At 48.9% G+C, this 24502-nt stretch overlaps 1 protein-coding gene across 2 annotated transcripts; it reads right to left on the bottom strand.

Moving 5' to 3' along the window:
- Positions 1-1104: 1104 nt before the first annotated feature.
- On the bottom strand, positions 1105-24491 carry FBXL18 (F-box and leucine rich repeat protein 18). 2 transcript variants are annotated; one of them, XM_054643635.2, is made up of 5 exons: positions 24311-24488; positions 23490-23690; positions 21059-22599; positions 18304-18522; positions 1105-6831 (listed from the first exon to the last, which is right to left on the bottom strand). In XM_054643635.2, the coding sequence occupies exons 1-5, from the start codon at positions 24326-24328 to the stop codon at positions 6675-6677; spliced, it is 2136 nt and encodes a 711-aa protein (XP_054499610.1). In that variant the 5' UTR covers positions 24329-24488; the 3' UTR covers positions 1105-6674. The 2 variants fall into 2 exon arrangements, with proteins under 2 accessions (XP_054499610.1, XP_054499611.2); XM_054643636.2 differs by lacking the exon at positions 1105-6831 and adding an exon at positions 17593-18071 and having other exon boundaries at positions 24311-24491.
- Between the last annotated feature and the right edge of the window lie 11 nt (positions 24492-24502).

The raw sequence follows: 24502 nt of genomic DNA, 5'->3' as shown, positions 1-24502 counted from the left end.
CTACTTCAGCTACCTGGAGTGAGTTGACTTAAGCACACGAGTGCATGAGCTGCACCATTTTCCACCAAGCTGCTCCTCCTGTGTGTTTATTTTGTGGATTTTCCTAACTCAAAGAAGGTGCTGAAGCCTGGCTTCTCTGTGTACCACCATCCCTGGGAACAGCAACACAGAGGCAGCTCAACAGGGTGCACATTTTCTTGAGCATTGATCACAGAGATACGCCCAGGACTGTGCAGCCCCAGCACATCCATCCCACTCCCCTCCAATCCTCAGCGTGGGCGGCAGTGCAGCCACCACTGCACAGCTCCAGGATCCATCCAGGGCAGAAATGCTGCTGCCAAGGCAGGTTAATGCCTGAGGAGTTTCCTTCACCCTGAGCAGCCCATCCTGCCCACTGCCATCATCCCAGTTTCCCCTCCCTGCAGCCCCAGCCAGCCCAGCCCAGCTAAATCCACACAGTCATGGTGCCATTGATCCCAGTTCACATTTCACCAGGCACTTGATTTTAGCCCTTGGCTTCACACAGAGCAGTGGTGTAGGTCCTGTCTGCCATCCAGGGGCTGGAGCTGTCAGAGCAAGGTGTGGGAGGTGGCCTGGGTTTGCTCAGAGAAATGGATCTTCCTTGAGCCACTGTGAGTCACCTACCCAGGGATAATGGTTACAGAACCCCAGGAAAGCTCAGGTTGGAAGGGACCTCAAAGCTCATCTCATTCCAACCCTGCTGCCGTGGGCAGGGAACCTTCCACTGGACCAGGCTGCTCCAGTCCCCCCCAGCCTGGTACTGAACACTCTGTCCCACCTCAGCACAGCGCAGCAGTCAGATGTGCAGAGATCCAAAGAGGAGAATCATTTCCTAAACACAGAGTAGCTCCTCCTTCAGCTGAGCCCACAGCCACAAACACCACAGAAGAGCATCCCCAAACCCAGGAGACCAGGGCTGTAACCCCAGAAGTGCTCATGCCAGCACTCCCAGTGACACTCCACAGCTCCCAGCGCACCCTGCCCACACACACACACCTTACCTGGCAATGCCCAAGCACTGCCCATCAGAGGGTGGCTTTGGGCTCCACGTGGAGAGGGAAGCAGGAGGCAAGGAGGCAGAGCTGGTTCCAAATGTTCCACTCTTTATTTGAAGTTTTACATGCCACCAGCGTACATGAAAGTTGCACATTCAGAACTGGACTCACCACGAGGACAAAGGGCCAGATGCAAACACAAGTGTCAAACGAGCGCGCGATGGAGGAGCCCGAGCCCAGGAGCCTGCAGGGATCTGTGACCAGGCTCTCACCCTGGTGGCACCTGGGGTGTCAGAGATGAACCCCCAGTTTTAGGACCACCTCCCTTTGCCATCTCCAGAGCTGGGAGCTGGGTCTTCTCTCCTAGCGTGGCACCGTTCCCTTTCAAGGAGCTAAAGAAGAATTTTTGGTAATATCTCTACCAGAACTGAGGGTGTTTGGAGACCAACTGCCCATTTAATGCTTTCCTGAATTCCCCTTTCTATCAATGCCAGCAGTTTTTACAAGGAGAAACAATTTCCACCCGCTGTTTAGAGGGAGAGATGACAGAAATAGGGACTCTTACACTGACATTTTATTTTCAAAGAAAGTTTTGATAGAAAAACATTTTCCCCAGCAGCCTTGGGCAGGGAGTTGCAGCTTCCACTTCAAAGGACAAACTTCAAAAACAAATCCAGTGTCCTAATGGTTTTGTGCTACATTACTTAATTGTCATACAGCTAATTAGCAATGCCTGATTTCACATTCTCTGTACATAGATGAAGTTCACAAAAGAAGGGGCTACTTAAAAGAATAAATAAAACAAGGCACCAGGCAGCCAGGCTCCGACAACATTAACATAAAATGTTACACTTTACTATTTAAAAAACTGAAATAAAACCCCCATCATGATTAAACCTATATTGATCTGCCTTCCTTCAGATCTCAGAGCTTTGGATCTCTGCAAGGAAGGGGGGAGAACACAACATGGCAAGCGGGGGCTTAGCCTGTGCCTCTGTGTGTGTATTTCACCAGCGTGCAGCAGAGATCTTTAAAATTCTAATTATTTCCCTATCACCAAGTAAGATGGGGATCAATAGATGGTACAGACTGACCCCTTTCCTCCAGTGTCAGGGGGAAATTAAAAAAAAAGAAAGGGGAGGGCGAGCTGAGAGCGTCAGAGGTCAATGCCACAAAACAATAGATATTGATGTCTCCATTCATTTCAAACAGCGGAAAGGTCAATGCCTCCCTTGCTTCATGTTTTATGGCTGAAATCCTGCTGCTAACAGCAACAATGTTAGTAGTCAGACCTCATCCATCCTTTTTTATTATTATGATTATTTCTAACCAGGTTAGCCATTTTGAAAATTTGACGAAAGCTGGGAGCAGCAGTGGGGGGCTGGGTAGGAGGAGAAGAGGGGAAGCTGCCCTGGAAATTAATGGAAGAGATGGTTTCCATTAGTTTTCAAGTCTCCCTGTCCCCCTACCTGTGCCCCAGTTTGTCCCTCACTGCCCCCTAAAAAATGAAAAGGGCCTGAGGCAACATCCCTTCACTATTAATCATTATTCCCTGTACAACATCCCAATTGGTTTCTATGGAAATGATTCTCCTGCTGGAGTACCCTGGCTGCCTGTGCATCTCAAAGAGGCAGGAGAGCTGCAGTGGAAGGAGATTGGGCTCTGCAGCACCCAGCACAGCTCCTGCACTGCTCTCCCAGCTTTGGACACTCTGCTGAGACCAGCCAAGAGGAAATTGCATCCCCCTTAGACAGGTGAAACAACCCTTCTGCACTGGTTCACTCCACCAGGGGGAAAGCCCCAAATTTCTACAGCCCTGTCCTAAACCAGCACTACCCAGCACCTCACAGGGATGGTCCCACACACCTGCCCATTGTCCCACAGTTCTGAATATCCCTGTGAGGGGACAGGTCCTGCAGAGGAGGCGGCAGTGATAGGAACTCAACCCCAGTGAGGGGGGCTGTGGCTCTGCTGCTCTCAGTGCACCCCAGCCCCAGGCCTGCCCTGTGAGCAACACCTCACCTGGAGGGGAGGGTTCAGCACCTGGGGAGCCTCCTGTCCTTCCACAGGTGAGCAAACAGCCCAAGCTCAGGATGTGTGTCTGGCTTCCAGAGGGAGATCCATGACTCCATCCTGCCCTGCCTCCTCGCACTCCCATCTTCTCCCTGACAGAGCAGTGACCACAGTCAGAGCTCTCATGAAGGGAGAGGCTGTCACCACACAGCCCCTTCTCCTAACAGAGCAGTGCATACACTACCATTTCCTAAAGAGACCATGAAATCAGCTTTGCAAACAGCTGAGGAAGCAATCCTTTAACCTACACTCCCAAAAAACCCACAGAATGACTTAGCCCCTCTGAATTCCCCACACCAGGGTCACTCCAGACCCTGCCAGTTTCAGGAACCAAATGCCACTTTGCCAAACAAGACTTTGGACATGAGCAGAGCAGCAATCTACACCGAGCTTTCCACAAGAACAGAACTGCCCCAGAACATCCTTCTCCCACAGAACCATGGACACTTTGGGGGTGGTCAAAGCAAAGATTTCTGCTGCAGTGCCCAAAGAGTGGAGGTCTGCTTTGGAAAGCAGCAAGGAAAAGCCACCAGGGACTGGGATCCTGCAGAGGCACTCCCTGTGAGAAGGGCACCTTCTGGAATTGAATTCATTTGTTTCAGCCTATGGACAGCAGCATCAGCAGGCTCAGAGATCACCTCCTTAAGATAGCAGGAGGGAGATTTCTGGAGAGATGGGGACAGAGAAAAGCAGGGGGGGATTTCATATTAAATAAAATCCAGGAGCAGAAAAGACCTCTCTCTGCTCCCCTCTCTTCCCCTGCAGCTGCCTGCCTGAGTGCTGAGTGGGCTCTGAGTCCCAGGCACTGCTCTGCTCAGAACATATGGAGCTGTGTTTAATAGCCCAGCTCTGCCAATTGGGTACTATTAGGGTGGGTTCTTTTCCCAGTGTAAATGTTGCAGAATATAAATTGTAATTAACACCGATGCCAAAATAGCACTTAGAGAAAATAAGCACATTATTAACATCTGGTGAATCCTGCCTGGAGTGCAAAAGCAGCGGAAATTCTCACTCTCCATAAGAGGATTTGTAGTAGAGATATCAAGCACTGGCCCGGAGTTGGGGAGCTGGGGGTAGAAGGAGATTTTAGCTCTTTATTACTATTTGGGATGCTACCTTCATCACCTGTGGGTGACCTTTCCTAGCCCTGCTTATAACTGGCAGCATCATCAGGACTTGTGACCCACTTGCATGAGTACAGATGCCCAAACATCATAGCCCTGGCAAGAGAACAACAGCACTATCAGACATCCCTGGCTGCTGCCCCCATCCAGCAGCACAGCAGGCAGGTGGATATGGATGTGCCAAGCCAAGTGCACAGCACGTTCCATCAGGTGATTGCAAGCCCAGGAGCAGAGGTTTCCCCCCAGAATCGAGCAGCAGCTGCTTTCTGCACAGCACTGTCCCCCAGCCCAGCTTTTCCAGAGGAACAGGAAGAGGTGAGCTGGCAGCACTGCCAGGCCCCTGCTGATGCCACCACAGCTGTTTGTGCAGGGGAAATCCCCGCTGAGGCTGGGGATGGCCTCACTCAACCAAACATCAGGATTCCTTCACAGGACTGAACAGGTTCCCTAAGGCACCAGAGAGCTCCTGCCACACCCTCCACCTTCCCTCTGCCCTGAGGCCAGCGGCACAAGCAGGACAAAGCAACTCTGCCAGTGCTTCCAACAAGGAGGAGAAAGCAGCTTTGCAAACAGCCTCTGCCCAGTCCTGCTAGTTATCCCAGGAAAAAAACACGGACAGAAACCAGGCAGAGCTGAAGTGGCCTGAGCTGGGGCAGAGCAGCAGCTCGTGCTCCTGCCAAAAAGCACATCTGATGTGCTGAAGAGAGGGAGAAAACGGGGATTCAAACAGGTGAGTAATGTGACAAGAGGTAGAAAGAACGACCTCAGGGGGGAGAGTGGGAGGGAGAACAGTGGCAGAAGCAGGGCAGCAGCTCCTCACACTCAGCTGCATGGAGGTGAAGCTGAGGCAGAGCCTCCGACGCTCAGAAGCGCTCCCAGCTCAGCTGCAGCATTCCCAGGGGAGCTGGCCTCACATTCCTGCTGCCAGCTGCACTCCAGAGGCTGTGCTGGCTCCCTGTCCTCAGAGGGGAAGGATGAGAGCCTCAGGAAAGACAGCAAACCACCAGGGTTGGTCTCAGCAAAGCACAGACCTGTGCTAGCAGAGCCTGACACTCACCTGCTCTTTACTGTAACCTCTCTGAGCACAAGGGTTGTCACGGCCTGGCCCAAGATTTACACCTGTGGGACACAATTCCAGGCAGGCTCACACGTGGCTGATTGGAAAGCAAGGACAGAAAGTCCTCCAAGGCTGGGAGATGCATTTTGTTCTCAAATCTATCCCATCAGACCAGGCTCCCTCTGGACACTGAGGGCAGAAGAGCGTTTGGGAGAGGGCATCTGGAGTAGGAAATGCTGACAAGGAGATGGGCACATCATCTTTGGACGACTCTGGGCCTCCCCAGAAGAGCAGAGCTCAACACATTCGGGATTTGGGTGAAGTCAGACAGCTCTGGTCAGCAGCTGCTTTGCAGAAGACAGACCTGGGATGCTACCAAGGAAAATTCTGCCACCCAGACTTGTAGCTCCAGGAATTTGTAACTTGGCTTTTGGTACAGCTGTCTGATGCTTTTAAAAGTGCTCAGTAAATAAGGCAATATGAAAGTGATCCAGACCACTACTGATGCCTGAGGAAGTTCTGTGGAGCAGAGAAGCTGACTGAAATCACACTGTGAAAATACTTCATAACATCTCTAAAATTAGCATGAGCCCAAGGCATGGGATATAAGGACAGAACTGGAACACTACATTCCCATCTACACTGCAAGACAGACTGCATATAAATCAGATCTGAGCCTCAACTTATTCACTGTAGGCACCATCTACCCTAGGACAAGGATTTCCAGAAGAGCTGAGAACTTCTTCCACCAGACCAATGGAAACAGCACCAGCAGGAACACACCATGGTCAAGGTGTTAATGACCTTAATTTGTTATTAAAAAATAAAGAGTCCTTGTGGTACTTCTCAGACAAAAAAAACCCCAAATCTTTAAATATCTGTGACTGCACGTGTGTGACTACAAATGCCTATTTGTAACACAGAAAAGATGTGATGCACTTCAATTGAGCAACACATTTTTGTGCCTCTGAGCTGGCCTAGGCTTTCTAATTTGCCAAAAACAGACTGAAGCAAAGAATGATTTCCACCAAAACCACAAAGCACACTGCCAACGTACACAGGGGCCCTTGGGACAGACACCAGGGGACACAGGGGAAAGAGCATTGTTAAGTCAGTTTCTCTTACCTTTAACTTCAGTAAAATAACAAAAACAATTCATATTAACCGCAAGGAAATACTCATCAGATTCCACAAGCCTTTGAGACAGGATTTTCAGATGCAAGCAATATCCAATAGATGTTTCCCCACTGTAAAGAACCAGCTTTTTTTATTTTGCAGTTGCACCTGGTTGAAGTGATTGTACAGCATCCAGTGAGGTGGCCAGGAGTCAAGGATGGGAAATCCAGGCCAACAAGAAGCTGCTCCATGGGTTCACACTGACTTGTCCTTTCCATGCTGTGGCAGTCACCACCACAAATTGGGAGGTTCCTCAGCCACTCTGCTTTTAAACAAGGTAATTTCATCCAAGTGCCTCATGGGGACATCTCTGATGACCTCTGTCAAGTCCTCGTGAAGCAGAGGGAAAATGACGACGTTTAATGCAGGGCGCTCTGCCTGGAAACTAAATCAGACACAGGTGATTAGCCAAGGAAAAATACCAGTTCTGCAGTGCAAGGGAAGGGGATGGCCTGGGCATCGATCATGCAGGATGGGGGCAAGGAAGGAGGAGGCAGGAGGGGCAGCTGGAGCTCCAGGTCTCCCACTCTTCCCTCTCTGTGTCAGCAAGGAGCTCAGGCTGGGTTTGCACCCCTTTGCAGTGAGTCTGCTAAGCTGCCACAAGCCCAAATTGCACCTAAAATCGGGAGCGAGGAAGAAGTTTAAAAAAAAAATTAATAAAAAATAAATGAAGACGGGTAGGTATTCTTAGAGGATCAGAGATCCCAAGAGCTCTGCCCAAGCTGGGCAAGGTGCTCAGCGATAACAATTTACACCACCTGCAAACCAGAGGCAAGTTGCAGAGCCATTAGGAAAATCAGGCCAGAGCAATGTCAGGCATTCCCTCGGGGCTGAGCCTGGGATTATCACTTCAGGCTGGGTTGTTCTGCATGCAGAGTCTACACTCTGCAATTAGAGCATAGGCAAGTTTAGAAAGCTCAGATGTGCAGATAAGCATTTAAGTGTGCTCACACTCACACACTGCAGCCTCCTTTTCAATCCAGGCTGCAGAGCAAAGGAAGAGATTTGCACAAGTTAAAGCCATTATACAACGCAGAAAGAACCGTACAGAAAAAGCCCAAGTGCCCACCAGCAAGTACTTTACATGACAGCAACCTGTGAGGAAGAGAAACGGTGTTAGCAGTGCAGTGTAACAAGAGCTCAGTCTTTTAAAGCTGGGGGGGTAAAACTGTGGCATAATTACCCTTAAGAGCTACACCTTAAGATGAAAAAGATCAGTGACTCTTAGTCCTGTGCCACCAAGGTGTTTCCTCTGAAGGGGGTGACGAGGACCGGTTCATTGTCACTCACAAGGAGGCAGAGCCACACTGGCAGCACCGGTCCCTGGAGGCTGGACCAAGCTGTGCTGGGCCCAAAGAGAAGCTCTCTGCTCGACAAACTTAGACAGGTGCGTGCCTGGAAGATTCCCAGCTCATCTCTAGCTCTGAAATGGCCAGGTTTCTGTCAAACACTGAGGAAAGGTTGGAGATCCAGCTGCTGGAAACAGACATGAAAATCCCAGGCAGCAATGCAGCCAGCTGAAGAAAGCACCACGAGAGACTGGCATCTCCTGGGAGACAGAAAGGACATTCCCATCCACAAACGATTTGGAGTAGAGCTGCCAAAAACACAGCAGAGAAACTTCCATTCCCAGGCTAGCTGCTCAGCCTTGGTGGGTTGAATTAATTTGCCTGAACCTAAGTAGCTGCAGGAATAAGAATTTCCAGCAACAGAACTACCTGGGGCAATTTTCTATCTCTCTGCATCACAGACCTGCCCTTCATGCCTCATGCCTAAGGGCTGGCAGAAAAGGACACGGCTCCCTGAGTAGATCTGGGGACTTGTGTCAGAGCTGTGCAGCTTCTTACTTCCACAGCACTGCCCTCAAGAAATCAACCAGCAAATAACTGCTGATCTGGGAGGCAGCTGGTAAAGTCTGCAGTGAAATCACATAAAATACAGCCAAATGTCTCTTTGATAGTCCCTGCTCTGCCTCAGCTCTTCGTGTTTCTTATCCAACACCACAGTCCTGCAGAGAAAATCATGTTAATGGACCGAGTTTACTGAAGTCCAGCAAAGGAAGAAACTGCCATCTCCCCAAGGGAAAGAAACTGCTTCCTTCTTTGTATACAGACTTTCCCAAATTGGACCTGAGTGCTGCCTTCTCACCATGTACAAAATTGTAGTTTATAAGCAGCCTTTACATGTAGCTATAAAAACAAGAACCCAGACAAGTTTACGTGATGAACTGCCACCGAGACAAGTGAAAAACCCCAACGCAGTTAAGTGTCCCTCCTCAAGAGGCTGGGTTTATACCAGGGGTTTGAACTTGATCTTAAAATAAGAGAAAAAAATGAAAGCTTTGTGATTTTCTCCCCCCCCTCAACAGGAAACTGTATGTTACTGCAAACCTTGTAAATTCCATACCCCAGCAAGTTGACGCCAGAGAATTCTTTCCATGTACAATTTGCGTGATTTAAGGAAAAAAAAAATCAAATGCACATGGTTCACTATTATTCTCAGTTAAATGTGCGTGCAAAGCCTCTCCTTTAACTGCCTGTTAAAAAACACCCCGATTTTAACGAGCAGCTGTCATAATGTTAAACTGGGATTAGCAGTTCCCAAAAGCAGCCTCCCTCTGCAATCTCTGCTCCTTTAGTCCTCCCCCGGAAGGCAATTCCTTTCTTCATACACCTGTCCAGGTGGGCTAGATTAAGTGAGAGGCACTTAGAGCACTACTTCGAAAGGCCCCAGGCATGGGGAGGAGATAACAAGAAGGGGAAGAGAGTGAGTTAATGAGTTGCAGAACAGCTCCTGTAATCTTCTTGAGGGTTCTTTCCTCATTCCACACCTGGATGGACTTCAAACTCCATCCACCTCTGCAAACGCAGGGCTTGTAAAATTAAAACCCGAAGGACAGAGAAGGATGTTGACCCAGGGAGACAAAAGAGTTGCAGTTTCAGACATGAAGCCCTGTTTTTTTTGGTTTGGGTTTGTTTTTTTGGGTTTTTTTTTCCAAGGGAAAAAAGCCAAGGATATGCTTGCCTGCTCTCTCCTACAAAACCTCCAGACTAAACTCATCATGATTAATTAAATGAAAGCAAGTTTTCTATGCAACTGACTAGCAGCCCCTTCAAAACAGATCCTTTAATCAGAAACAACCACTGGGATAACAAAGAAAACACCTCCCTCCCCCCCCATGTATATTTTCCAGCATAACCTCTGGTCCAGCAGAATCAACACCAAACCAAGCACCACCCAGCAGGAATCTCCACAAGGAGGTTTCTGAAGTGTCCTCACGTGGATGTGGACACAGAGCAGACCTGGCCTCAGCAGCTGGCTGGAATCATCCACAGAGCTGGGAAACAAATGATGCAGCACACCCTGTGTCACAAACTCCTCCTGGCATCAGCGTCTCTCTGCTCCTAGATCTTGAACTGGTTGTGTGTGGATGAAAGGGTTAATGATGCTTTGCTATTTGTCTCCAGAATTCTCCCAGAACAGGTGTGGACTGGACTCAGTAAGGTTATTTTCAAGTGAACAGCTTGGTAAATAGCCTAACACTACACTCTCAATTACTTCCAACCACTGTGGCAGGATCCAATATGTAGGTCAGGGACAAAGTCAAAAAGAAAGAGAAAAAAGTCTAAAGCAAGGCTGCACTTTGATCAGATTTCCTCGATTTTAGCAAGACAAAAGAGACCCTCCCTGGAATGCAGTTATCTCCTGGCAAACATTGACATGCCTCTCCAGAGAGGACAGTGAGTCCCCAGGAGATTCCACCTGCTGATAGATCCAAAGGGTGGCCCAAAGGCACGGGGAATCTCCCCAGCCAGCCTGGAAAGATGGATCACACCCAGCCCCCTGCACCACAGACCCTGGATGTGACAGCTCTCTGCATTAGGTGCTGCTCAAACCTCCTTTACTTGTAGGCAAAGGATAAGGCAGCATTTGGGGCTGAAGAATGTTCTCCCCCTTGAGATCTCCACAGAAACCCAAGGAAAGTCCTAAGCCAAATGAGACATTTCAGCACATCCCACTTCCCAGAGGCTGGCAAGCAGGACACAAGGAGGGATAATTAAACACTGCCAACAAAAGCAGCACACAGCAGATGAAGTGAGGGAATACAGAGTATCAGGAATGGATCAAGGGCAGATCTCTGACCTCCACAAACCAAGCTGAGCTTATGGAAAAAGAAGCTCTAGAGAAGGAGAGGAAGGAAGGAAGGAAATGAGGAGAAGTTTGATTTGGGGGAACAGAGCAGATGTGGACTCTGGTTGGCACAACTCTCACAAATGCAAACCAGTCTCTGCTGCAGTCACACACCTTCTCCCCCCTCTGGTCTGACCTTCCCTACAGGCTGGTGAGCTGCTTTTGGAGAGCCACAAGTTTCTCAAGAGCAGAAGTTTCACACCAACTCACTTTCTGCCCCGTATGCAGCTTTCTCACCGACATGCACAAAGCCCTGCTAATCCTCTGCCAGGCACAGCCTGTTTTTACTGGAAGACTTGCTCACACCTCCAAGTTCAAGTGTGGCATCTGTCCTGAAAGCTTCAGCCAGCACACCTGAGCCAGCCTGGAAACTCCCTTCCTGCAGCATGGCACGGTGGAATGGAGGAAGTGCCAGGGCAAGCTGGAGCAGCTGGCAGCAGCATGACCCAACACACACACTCACACTTTTCTCATCTTCCCAGGGAAGGCCAGGCAAACACTCAACATTTTTTCCACTGGCCGTGCCCTGACCTCAGTACCAAGGAGCTGAAAATCCCTCCTTGCCTACAGTGACTGCCAAAGAAGCTTCTGCAGGAGCATCTTCCAAAGAGGATTTGGCCTCACCAAAGAAACTGTAGGTGGGATTCTCCCAGGACCCTTCTCCTGGGAGCAGGGAGAGCCTTTGCCTCCCACTCATTCCCCAGAAGCCTCTCAGGGGGGTCCAAACCCTCCACACACTGACTCTAAAGCAGATCCATTCTCTAGTGCCATCCTCCCTTCCAGCCCTGCCAGAGTGCCAGTGCTAAGCAGACTTTATTTCCAAACCTCAGAAATGGACTTGAAAAGTTCCCAAGGAAAGATGTTCAGATTCCTCTGGTTGCTCTTAACTCCACACAATGAGATATTTTTGCTATAAAGCATTTTCCTTTAGGAGTATCTTCCATCCCTTCATGTCTGTGTAGACAAACCAAAATTCTCCCACAGCTGCTGATTTTTCCACACTTAAGTCCCATCCCTGCAGCCTCCAACCTGAGACCAAGGGGTGTAGATGGGACTCTGGAAATCACTCACACACATCACTGCCAACTCTCCCATTATCCTGAATGCAGCTTCTTCATTTGCCACTGTGCTGAGCCACAGGGAAGGAGCAATAACACATCAGAGTCATCCCGAGCCGAGGCAAATTACATCTCTCTGCTGTGGTTTCCCTGTAAGGCATGAATGGCACTCTGCTGCTTCTCCTGTGAGCTGAGGTTTGTATCAAACACGCCTGCAGACTGAGGTTCCTATGTTATTTTGCCAGCTGAACTCTGCATCACTCAAATGTGACCGGACAATTAGAGGGGGAGGGAAATAGGAACCCAAAGAGCGATGCCAGAGCGCCCAGGACACGTCCTAGGGGAGTGCTCTGCCAGAGCAAGCTGAAAGTTATTTCCTAATCTCTTCCACAAATTAAAAAGCTACTGCAATAACTGCTCAATTAGATTTATTTTACTATGGAAATGCTTTAAAGCTGCAGTTAATGCTTCCGTTCAGGCTTTTACACCCTCATGAAGAGAAAGCACGACAGTGCTATTCCAATATTATTTCTCAGCCAAGAGAGAGAGGACAATCCTTGAAAGTTATTTCATGCACAAACCAATCTGCCCGCTGAGGAAGGTTTCAGAACTGAATTCCTTTCAAAACACGAGGAGCTGGCAGTTAGAACGAGGCATTTGGGTCAGCCACAGGAATGCATTTAAAGAAGGGGGTTTGTGAGTACCCCCAAAAGAAGACAGATTAATATGGCAAACTGGGGATGGTCCCACAAGCCCTGCTGGCTTGTAAAGTATTTAAACCCACCCATAAACAACATCCCTGGTAGAAGCAAAGGTGTCTGGGCCACACCTCATGCACTCAACCTTCGCCAAGCCCGCCAAGGAATCCTTGGGCAACGCAATCTGACAAGGATGCAGTTTGTTATTCAGTCTGTGACAGAATGATTCAGGGGTTTCCAAGAGCAGGAAATGAAACAGACAATGAAAGCTTGAGCAGGATGCTAATGATTCACTACACCAGCCTGGTGATACATTAAGTCCTCTGCAATCCCACTTGTGCAGGGCTGGAGCCATCTGCACACTGGGGCTGGCAGGGTGGGATCAGCAGCCACCGCCTGCAGCTCTGGGACCAGGAAAGCCAGCAGCAAACAGGCACTTCTTCAAGGTCAGAAGGAAGAGAAGGTGCTGAAGGGATGCAAAACCAGCCTGAAAATCTTGAATAAGCCCTAGGTGCTCACAGCAGCTTTTTGCAGTGGCAGTAGGACTGCAGCAGTCGGGTGGGCAGCACAGGATTGGCTGAATTCAAAGATGATCTTGCAACCACCTACTGCCCCTAGAGCCCCCTCCAACCCCTCTAACAGTAAAAGGGATCCGCAAATGGGATTTTATGAGCCTGAGACCACAATGAGAATCCAGGGGAGCAGAATGCTGCAGGGATATCCAGGGCAAGGGGGAATGCTTAGCCCTGAGGTGAGCAAAAACTCATCTGTGATAACTCAGCCCTGTGCTAAATGCCACGAGAGGGACTGGCTCACTCAGCACTTTCCAATACTCCATTTCAGCCCTGTGCTCCCACCTGGAAGCCCTGTTTCTGCAACTGAATCCCAGGAGGCTGCCTCATCCTTTCAGCAAGCTCACAGCCACACAGCGCCACTGGAATCAGCAGTTTAAGAAAAAGGGAAGATCCAGCCAAGAGTTTCACACTAAAAAAGGACAATAACAAGCACAGGGAAATGTAGGTAATGCTACAGAAGACTGAACAAGAAGATCTAATTTAAGCTGAAAGGTCTTCCTAGAAAGTGGCAGGAATCTTATCATGAAAGTCACTTCAAACCAAGCAGTGCTCGTACCTGACACAGGCATAAGGCTGGGTAGGTTTGTGTTTCTCTTCCTCTGAGTTTGGATCCTCAGGACAGTGAAATTGTCCTAAATGAGAAAAAATTCTCTGCACTTTCCAGCACTGGTTAACCCAAGAGTGACCTGAGTCACAGAACCACAGAATTGTTTAGGGTGGAAAAGCCCCCTAAGACCAAGCCCAACCATTCCCCCAGCACTACCATGGCCACCACTGAACCCATCCCCAGGTGCCACATCCCCATGGCTCTTAAATCCCTCCAGGGATGGAGATTCCATCACTGCCCTGGGCAGCTTTTTCCAGGCCTTGAGAACCCTTTTGGTGAAGGAATTGTCCCTAGTATCCAACCTAAACCTTCCCTGGCACACCTTGAGGCCATTTCCTCTTGTCCTGTCCCCCGTTCCCTGACAGCAGAGCCCAGCATCCCCCTGGCTGCACCTCCTGCCAGGGAGTTATGGAAAGACAGGAAAAAACCAAAAAATACTGTGTGTTTTGGGGTGTTGGATGGGCACCCCAAAACACACTCCAGCTGCACCACAGTTTTCCCCTTGGATTCATTTCTATAAACCACAGCTCAGCTCTACGCCTTGACACTTTCCCCCTTCTTTATGAAGAATCCCTAATGATGTCGTGTTCTTAGAGGTTTTGTGTTTTGCTTTGGGGTTTTTCAAAATTTGTTTGTTTGTTTTTATTTTATTGTAGCTTTCTTGATCTTTTTCCAAGGTGTTTTTCCAAGGACTTTTCACTGGCTTGTATTGTCTGGTGTTGTAGAGTCCTTGAAATCACTACAATGACAGGAGCTATCTAAACACTTCAGCTAAAACCGACAAAATTCTAAAGGCACACAGTGGAAAATAAAAATCTGTCCTTGAAGCCAAGGGGATATTTGCTGAAGCATTTCCCACCCCTCTTCCAGCCTGTTTTCTGAGAGCAAGGAAAGCACCAGGAAAGCAACTTCTCCTGCACATTTGTGAAGTGCCTGCTAACCCCATGTAGCTGTGCAAGCCTGAAGTCATCCAAATTCCTTGCCCGCAGGATTTTTGGGGCAGAGACATACCGGCATATAAATACCGATTATTTAGCATGCAGCCCGTTGGTAAATGGTGGGACCTTCCATGGGTCACAGCTCCATCTACTGACTCTTCCACAAAATAACGCTGTGGAAAAGATCGGGAAAGCTCCTGGGAGGCTTGGAACTGCCTTTGGACACACGGGTCTGTGCAGGGATTTAGAAACAATCCCAGCGTGGCGGCTCAGCCCAAAATGGCAAAGCAAATTTACCTTTTCTGCAAAGAAGTTTTGGCACAGCAGCAAGTCTGGGGTCACACCTGAACCTCCAACCACAGGGCCTCAAATTGTGGTATTTTAGGGTATGTGGAGTTAGTGCTGCAGTGGTTTGAACAGAAGAGTTATTTAAACAGGGATAACACGTGCTTGGAGCTGAGCACTCCAGCAAAGTTCGGGTCCAAGCATAAAATGGAAAACATTGTGTTCATTGGATCTGCTGCTATCTGAAGTGTGGCAGCAGCTGAGCACCATGTGATGGGGGGAAAAAATGTCAATTTACACAGAAACTGAGACTAGACCAACGTCACATGTGAAACCTGAGGAAGATCAGGGAAGTGGACCTGGATCACTCGAGCCACGTCTCCCACTGTAACCACTACGCCCTTCTTATGTGCAGAGCATCTCCCTGAACCATAAAGGAGCTCCCCCCTCCCATCCACACTGAAGGAAAAAGAAAAAAGAAAAACACTGCAATGATTTATCTGCCCAGAGGGAAACAATCTTTACAGTCTTCTCTACAGCTCAGAGGAGACCTTGCCCTTGCAAGCCTCCTGTTTGCTGATGAGGCTCCAGATGAGCCCTGCTCTGCTTATTGTGTTTCATTGCAAAAGAGCCAGAACTGAATCAGAGGCTTTTAATGACTCGAATACACGAATTAGTTTGTCCCAAATAGCAGCAAACTTCAAGCAGAAGCTGCTCACCAGAAAGCTGGACGACACAGGGTCTGGTTCAAAGCTGTCACAAGACTAAGAGACATGAGAACAACCTCTCTTTTCAGGCCAGTGGAACAGAAATACATAACACTAACCTCCTTTTACAGTAAAAAGGGACAGTTTGAGAAGCAGCTCAGGCTTTAAGCCACTGCTGTGATGCAGCAGATTTAATTCCCAAGCTCCCATCACCACACCCTGTAAATTCACCATCTTCCAGTACAATTCCACAGCTAAAACCTGTCTGTTCTCCACAGAGAGGCTCTGCCTTCTTCTGTTACCCAAACCCTCCTGTGCACCCACACTTGAAAAAGGACTGCCCTGCACTATATTCATTTTCAAGCCCTCTCAGCTCTACCTCCTGCAGCAAACTCCTGCAGCATGGCCAGCCCTGGGTCCTTCCCATTCCCAGTCACATTTCTTCTCTGTTTTAGAGGCATTGGGAGAATGTGAACCCCCTCTTTGGCTCCATTTTGCTGTTCAAAACTATCTCTCATCCTAAACAACACCTTCACCACAGCCCTAAAACAGGAACTCTGACCCTCAGTAGGACCTGAAGAATATGGATCAATTGCCACAGCTCAAGAAAGGGAGCAAACAGAAGTTCAAGGTCCCTGCTCTCACATCCTCCCTCCCACCCACTCCCCATGTTTCACACGCAGCATCCACACACATTCCCAACAAATGGAAAAAAAAAAAAAAAGCATAAATCCCCTTGTTTCATTCTGGCACAAGGACAGATAACTTCCAACTTGCTGCCTGGTGTAAAACTTGGATTAAAGAGACACCAGCTGCACACTCTTAGAGGAAGCCATGCTGTGTGAATTGGAGCCATACCCACAGGTTTAAGCTCACACACAGATTTTACTGCACATCTCTCTGCCTTGGGGTAGCAGACAAAATGCAGTCAAGAGCAAGTCAATTCCTGACTCCATCCCAAGGCACATTTGTGCAAGGATGAGAATGGAATTGCTGGAGAAGTCACGTGGTGAAAGACTCGCTGATGGCTCATGGAAGACTCCAGGCTTTGCTTACACATCATTTTCTGTATTTTGTTTCTTCCATTTGATTACTAGAGACAGTTGCATGAGAACGGGATCTTGGTTGCTTAGGAGAGCATCTGCTCCCACTGCTTATCCTCCTCCTGAAGTCATAATCTTACATGACATCAAAATCGTTTCCAGAGCCACCAATTACAATGTCACAGAGGATTATGACTTCAGGTGTAGAATTTGCAGAAGGAGCAGATGCTCTCTTCAGTCAAAAAAAAAAAAAACAAACCAAAACCCACCTTCAAAAAACCCTGTTTTCATACAAGTGTCTCTATTAATAAAATACAAAAGAAGAAAATAAGCTTGACAGCCAGAACTGTAGCTAAATATAAAAATAGTTTTTAACATTTCCACCAGGCATCAGCTGCTCTTTAGAAAGTTCCCAGGGTTTAGATTATAAAGAGGTAGAGAATGTAGTGAGAATCAGTCCATGACAGAGAAAAAGAGGGAGAAAAGACTGCAGAATGGTCTATTTCTGCTCAGTAAGTGGACATTAAAATTTTGGGCAGCGCTGCAACGGCACCTCAGAAGAGAGGGAAAATAAAAAAATGGGAACCGCAGATTTCTGGTTCTTTCCAAGGATCCCCAAAGCACAACTGAAACCAACCCAGTAATGTTTTTACAGATATGAAGCCCTGTGTAAAACAAACTCAAAGAATCCTTGTCACATCACAAGGAATTTACTCAGATGTTTCCAACAATCCCCATGCCAGAAGGACACAGAGGCTTTCAGAGGCAGCAGCAATCTCAGGAGCAGTTTGGTAGGGAGCTAATATAGTCACAGCCTTCCCTGGATTTGATCCACGGAAACAAGCCAAGTGTAATAAGTTAGTTTGAAGCTGGAGGAAGGCTCGGGGGGAGGAGCACCCTTTAGGATGCACTAATAACGCCGTGTGATTTGAAATTTTTATTAGAGCTTAACAGGGCACAGCAACAGTAGGTGACAAAGAAAACAGGCTGTAGGTGGGGAAATAGCCTCATAGGAAAAAAAAAAAAAAAAGAAAAGATAATAATGGAAAGTCTGCTGCATGGGAAATATTTTGTAAGATGACTGCCATTATTAGAAGATTTCCAAATTCCAAGCGTAATTAAAAGCTCTCTTTTCAAATGCAGTTCACGGCTCACACACAAACGTTTCCCACCACGTGAGCCTCAGAACGCTGCAAGGGGCCAAGCAAAATGCATTTAAGAACTGCCAAACGTGCAAAGGCAGTTTGTACCGATTCCCCCCCCCCCAAGCACCCTCCGAAGAAAAAACCCTTCACAACAACCCTTTAAAGGCTTTGAATTGCGCTGCCAGGGGATTATCAGTAAGTGACATTTACAAGTGATTAGAGGACAGAGAATTATCTTAGTCACTTGTGGGAAAGGAGGAAAGCTTCAAGGTCAAACCTCTCAGTACTTAAATGTCGGCAGATGTTTTGTTTACACAAAAAGTGTCATTTGATTTATGATGGAGCTGTGCATCCAGAACTTCAACTCGGCCAGCAGAACTGCAGAGAACATGGGTGGGAATGGAACCAAGAATTCATATAATACCTTCAAATATTTCACTGATTCGCTCTTATTAAAGTAAGAGGCTGGCTCGTGTGCCAAACAGTTACACATTACCTATTAGCTCCTTGGAACAAGAGCTCCAAGCCATATAAACCTTGGCGAGCCAGGGAGCGGAGATAAATCTCCAACAGCTCCAGAAATCCCACATCCACCCTTTCCCGCACTCACCTCCGGACAATGGACTGCTGGAGATTTTTGCAAACGGTAAGAGACTCTCCCATAAACATGTGGCACATGATGACCTCAAGGCAGCTGGCCATGAATGACATCACTGCGTCAGACTGCAGAGTCCCGCTCCGGGAGACGATGCAAAGGCGCTGGAGAGAGGAGCAGTGACTCAGTGCCTGGAAGAACTGGGCGCCCGCACAGAAGTAGGGCTGTTCCAGCCTGCAGGAATAAACAAAAACAACTCAATGGGCAATTCATGCCTGGGATGCTCCCAGACAAGAGGGAAAGACATAGCACATTCATGGGGGGCTGGCAAATGGAGCGAGGAGTGCCTCCAGCCCTGAAGGACAAGGGCACAAGTAGGCAGGAAAGCCCTAAATGCAGAATTCTGGCGCCCACGGGGAGTGACCTTGGAGTAACCTTGGTTTTGCAAGTTTCCCACAAAGTATGGTGGTTAAGAGAAGCAGCAGATCCATTCTGGTCTAAAAAACAGCCTGGCTTCTGTACCTGACATCCACCAAGCAGGTGGTGTGGATTTAGGGACCTTCTGCTCCAGTGTACAAACACTGCCCAAACTGGACCTATCTTCAGCTTCCTGCCACGAAAAATACACAGGGCACACAGGCTGATGAAGAACTGGGGCCAACACAGCGACCACAACCAGCCCTGGCAAAGGATCAGAGCTACTGCTCTCCCACAGGAAGAGCAACCATCATCAACCCAACCTTTACCTTAAACACCTGGCTCAGGGAAGAGAGACAGGATCCTCTATCACGGTGATCCAGGAGGACAATGAAATGACAGTGATCATACCTGGCCAACAAGGGGTCTGTGTTTTACCCAGCAGCATAAGTGGGTGACTCCCTCACAGAAACCAGCCTGCAAGGAGCTGAACCTGTTTGAGGCCTGTGCCAGCAGGAGAGTTCATCTGCTTAGTGCAGATTTACTACCAGGCTTCAGAGCACTTGGGAATCTCAGTCATTGGGTCAGGAAAGCCAAGAGCTCCAGGAAGGTTAATCCATGAGGTGATAACAAGCTGTCAGCCCAGCCTGCTCTGGGTAATCTCTGCACAGGCTTTGTAGTATGCAGGGGTATCTCAGCAACTTAATCCTGTTAATTGTTAAATTCTGTTTCAGTCTCAGCTTACAACTGCTGTCAGGTGGCACTGCCTGAAGAGATCCTAAGAGCATAGCTACACTTTGGGTAATAAATTAAAATTCATATCAAGAGAACGAGCAGCCTCTTCAATTTTTCAACATCATTACTGAGGCACTGTAAATTTAGGACAAAAAAGCACAGAATCTCCAGGACCGCGGTTTCCAGGTGAATCTCTGGATGCACCAGCCACACCTGCAATGCCGCCCTGCACTCGCTAGATGGCAATGTTGCTTTGGAATAGCCTCTTAAACGTGTTCCTCAGCCTGGAAAACTGGGAAAGGAAAAAGGGTGGGAACAGCAGGGAATCAGTCAAAGCAAAAGGAAACTACGTTATCGGGAGGAAGTGCTAATTTCTAAAACCATCTTAAGCCAATATAAAACCTTAGACTTTACTCAGGGAAGAAGAGCGACGGTTTCCACCCAAATGCAGCACAAGGAGACAGCCCTGTTGCAGCCTTCATTCCAGGCTCTGTGCTGCCTCCCATCTCTATCACTCTTGGCCTCCATTTCAAAGCCTCAGGAAGCTACAGGGCCCAGGATGAGCAAAGCAGCACTGCACACCCCAACCTTCTTCCCCAGCCCTCAGTTCCTCCATGGCTATTTACTCTCCTCAAGGTTAAAGACACATTCAGATAACCCAAGACCTCGAGCAACTGAATTCCCAACAGCTGCCACCCCTCGGATGAGACCAGCACACTCCTCCCCCATTATGAATGGGAGGTGGTGGAAAATGAAAACCCTCCTAAGGTGTTTCAGCCCCCCTGGCTGCCCTCACTATTGCAGTGGACCAGGGACAGGCACACAAGCACCAGTCTCAGGTGATGAGCAGTAATTTCAGCCACAGTAACTGTGACCTTGCTGTCTCAACTGCACAGCACTTTGGAGCTTGGTGAACAAACGGGGACAATGGGACTGACGGGTTCTGCAGTTTCACTGAAAGAGGCTGATTTTGGAAAGGAAAAAATAAAAAGGAAAAAAAAAAACATCTCCCTAAAGTGATAATGTTTGTGTTCATATGGACCACTGCAAGGAAACCATCACAGTTTCCTTTCACAGCACATCTTGGCTACCATGAAGCTTCTTTGTGCACTCTTTAAGATCAGATCCTTGGTAGGATCCTTTAAATCCTATCAGGAGAGGAACACCAACAGGACAAACTCTAAATCTCATTGGGTATGAGATATTTGAAAGAAAACTCTACATTATCTAGACAGTGTAGGAGTCTCTTCCTTCCTGGAAATTTAAGAGGTGTGCATGTACACAAAGCCAAAAAAACAGCAAAGGCACGTAGTGTCTAACCAGCCCTGACAAGCTGCTAGCTCCCAAATAAGCAGCATGCACTTTTCCTTATCTAAAAGGAAGGCAGTCACAGCACTTTTTGCTCCTGAAACACTGGTTAAAGGGCATATCCTGAGCCCTCAAGGACAACATGCAATGCCTTCCCATTCTCCACAAGTCAGGAAGGAAAATACTCGGTTTTCAAGGCATTGTATGTACTCTGGACCGGAACGCTTTTAATAGTAGCCACAATAAACCACACATCGCATTTCTGGAGATCCACAAACAAAATGGGAGATGTTCAAGGGCAGCCCCTCACCTGAGATCTCTCAAACACTTGCAGTGTTTCAGCATGTCCATGAGAGCAGACATATAGACCACCTTGCCCATCATGCCCAGGTTGGCCAAGGAAAGAGTCCGCAGGTGCTGGCACTGCAGCCCAATGTTGACGAGCCCAGAGCCCGTGAGAATATTTGGCAGCTGTGCTAAGGTGAGGCTCTGCAGGTAAGTCAATTGGCTAATGGCAGCCACCTCTGAATCCCCCACGCTCTGTGCCCGGACACAGGGAGGCAACGAGTTCCGAATTGCTGGCTCGTTGCGGGGCATGGCAGAGGAGAAACTGGACCCAATTATCTCCAAGGTTTCCAAAAATCTGAGGCTTCCCATCAGAGCCCAAAACACTGAGGACTCGATCTTCTGATTTGTCTGGTCCCCCAAGTTCCTTGGATATGTCTGTACCCCAATCCGAACTTTCCTTCCAAATGTTTGGGGCACTAAGTTAGGTGTGCTGGGAGGCTTCTCCACGCTTGCACCAACATCTGTGATGGAGCAAACTGGTAGTGCTAATGAGAGCAGGTGCTTTAGCCTGGACAGGAGCTGGCACAGGTGGTTCCCTATGCTTTCAGAGCTGTGATGGTGAGCTGCAGAGAGGTTCAGGTGTCTCAGGTTGCAGCAAGACACTACCAGGCTTTCCAAAATGCTGCTGTCGATGTCATCTTCTGCTTTCCGAAACAAGGACTCCGGGGCCAGGCAGTGAACGCAGCCACTGAGGTTCAAACTGGTCAGGCTTTTAAGATCCTTCCCACCATTAATGACCCTCTGGATCAGGTGCCCACCAGATAAGGTGCATCGGCTAAAGCTGAAGTAGAAAGGGTTGTTGAACTTCAAGTGTTGCAGGAGCCCAGAGCCGTTAATCCAGGCTTTGGGCAGTTGTAAAGCATCCAGACGAACATTTCGGGCCATGGAGTCCAGGAGGTTTTTGGTGGCTCCCGTCTCTGCAAAGCTGCCGGGGGCAGAGATGAGGAAGGCGTGGAGGTTCTCAGGCGTCCGATCACTCAGCACTGCCAAGTACAGCCTCACCACCTCCTGATTGACATAGCCAGGAGCCAGCCTGGCGTAGAAGATGCGCAGGTTCTGGTAATGGGGCACGTTGCTCTCGCCCACCATCAGCTGCCCAGAGAGCATGAACCCCTCCCGGGAGCGATCGAGGATCTCAAAGTAGAGCAGCAGTTTCTCAAGGCTGGTGCAGCACGGCACCACCCCGTAGGAGGGTGTGTAGAGGGTTTGCTTCAGCTCCGAGACGCGGCTCAGGGTGGCTTTGCACTCACTGCTCAGCTGGCTGGCATCAAAGCCCGGGTTCACGTCGATGGCCAGGGAGCGCAGGTGCTGCAGCGAGGAGAGCATCTTGGAGAGCCGCAGCGAGGTGACGTGGCACCCCGACAGGTTCAGCTTCACCAGGTTCTTGCACCATGTTACGTGGTCGATGGTGGAGCTGGGCAGCCAGTAGCACCCGGCCATGTTCAGCTGGTAGATCTCCCTTCCAATGTCCCTCATCAGCTGCTTCACTTTGTCTTTGTTCACCTGCACCCAAACAAAAGCACATTCAGTGAGGGATACGGCAGAACTGGGCACTGACTCAGTTTCCCAGCTGGAGGTGGGGATAAGAGAGGCTGGTACTTGGATTATGTGGCTCATCCAAAGGTTTGGGGATGGCAGCACAACCTAAGAATTACCACACTGCTGGCACCTCAGTCTGCCATGCTTTGGACTCTTCAGATTACACTTCCTTTTGCTTCTGCAGTTCTGCAGCTCTGCATTAGAAGCAAAAGGAAGTGTAATCCTAACAGTAGAAGCTGCTCAGCAGCTGAGAGTGGAAGGGAAAACCACCTCAGTTTTCCATCAGCAAAGCTATTTCAGCAGAACTGGCTATGTGCAGAAACACTAATTGAAAGAGGAATGTTTCCATTCTTCTTCATTCAGTTTCCTCTTTTGGAAACGAGCATAGGGGACTTTCCCCTGCCTGCACTGGCTGATACAGTTCTCATTGAATATATCACCCTTCCTTCCCAAGCTTTATTTTTGTTTTAACATGCACACAACTTCTGGCTTTGCTGATTGCAAGCCTGACAGCAACATGCACAAGATTTTTTTTGCACAACAACACGGAAAACATATTTTGGGAAAATGGTAACTTTAAGGTCATGTTTACTTTCATTTTAGCTTCCAGAAATATGGAGAAGTTAATTTTTTCACTGACAGTATTTTATATAACTAACAGAGCACAGGACTATTCTAACAAAGCATACTGGAAAATAAATGCTTCTATGAAACAGCTTACTGTGTATTTGATTTCACAGTTCAGGAGCAGTCTATTTATGCATACACATTGGAAAGTTCTACTTCTTGGCATTGTTTTACAGAAGTGAGATTTGTCTTGACAGCTAACAGAAGAAGCAAGCTAGTCTCCCCACCTTATAATCCTTCTGAAGCAGGACTGTATGTGTTAGACTCTTGTCAAGGCAAAGTGTTGCAAGTTTCCTGCAGGTTCTCCTGACATTGAGGACCAGGTCTGTGCAAGGGACATAGCTGAGGATGTGCAGAAGGATCTCATCTGAGAACTCCATCAAGTTGACACCATTGCTTTCCTCCTCACTCTCCTCACTTACGACCTCCTGGTGGAAAAGAAAAAGAGGAAAAAGAAATGGAGAATATGGAGGTAGGGCAAAACTTCACATGAAATCATGGTACTTTCACTTGATCTTTCACCATTGGTGAACATTTCCATTCATTCTACTTACTTTGCAACTGGAAAAGCGACTGTCCATGATCTTTTCCTAAATATAACACAGCGATCTCTTTCTACATCCTTCCTCCAAGCGCCACCCGTTTCAATAACCTTTAGAGTTACATAACCATGCATATATACATACAGATACGGCTATATATATCTGTTTACACATACAGACACACACCAACACTGCAGCCCAACATCACCGCCAGCTCTTGTGCAACACTCTCACACCTTAACGGCGAACCCAGAGCCCAAACCGGCACTAACGCCAGGGCAGCTCCCTGCCGAGGGCAGCGGGGCTGCTCCGCCTCACAGCCCCGTGAGCCCCCCGGACACACCCGGCGAGGGCGATCCCGGCGCCCTCCGTGCCCCCGAGCCCGGCTCCCGCCCTGAGGGCTCCGGGCTCCCGCAGCCCCGCCGCAGCCGCCGTTACCGGCGCCCCGAGGGGCCGCTGCGGAGGGGAAGCGCGGGGCGAGCTGAGCCCCATGAGCCCGGACTCACCTCTCCGCAGCGCGACATGGCGGCGGCCGCACGGTCCTGCCGCAGCCGCCGCCGCCGCCTGGCCGGGCCCCGCTCGCAGCGGCCGCGTCCCGGGCTCGCTCCCGCCGGCCCGGCCGCCTCCCGGCGCTTCCGGCGCGGCCATGACCCGGTTCCCCGGCAGCGCCCGCCCCGCGCCGCCATCTTGAGCGCGGC

Source organism: Agelaius phoeniceus, chromosome 16 (assembly GCF_051311805.1).
Source record: "Agelaius phoeniceus isolate bAgePho1 chromosome 16, bAgePho1.hap1, whole genome shotgun sequence".
Lineage (NCBI taxonomy): Eukaryota > Metazoa > Chordata > Aves > Passeriformes > Icteridae > Agelaius > Agelaius phoeniceus.
Note: the sequence above shows the minus strand (reverse complement) of the source record. Positions and strands in the feature narration are given on the sequence as shown.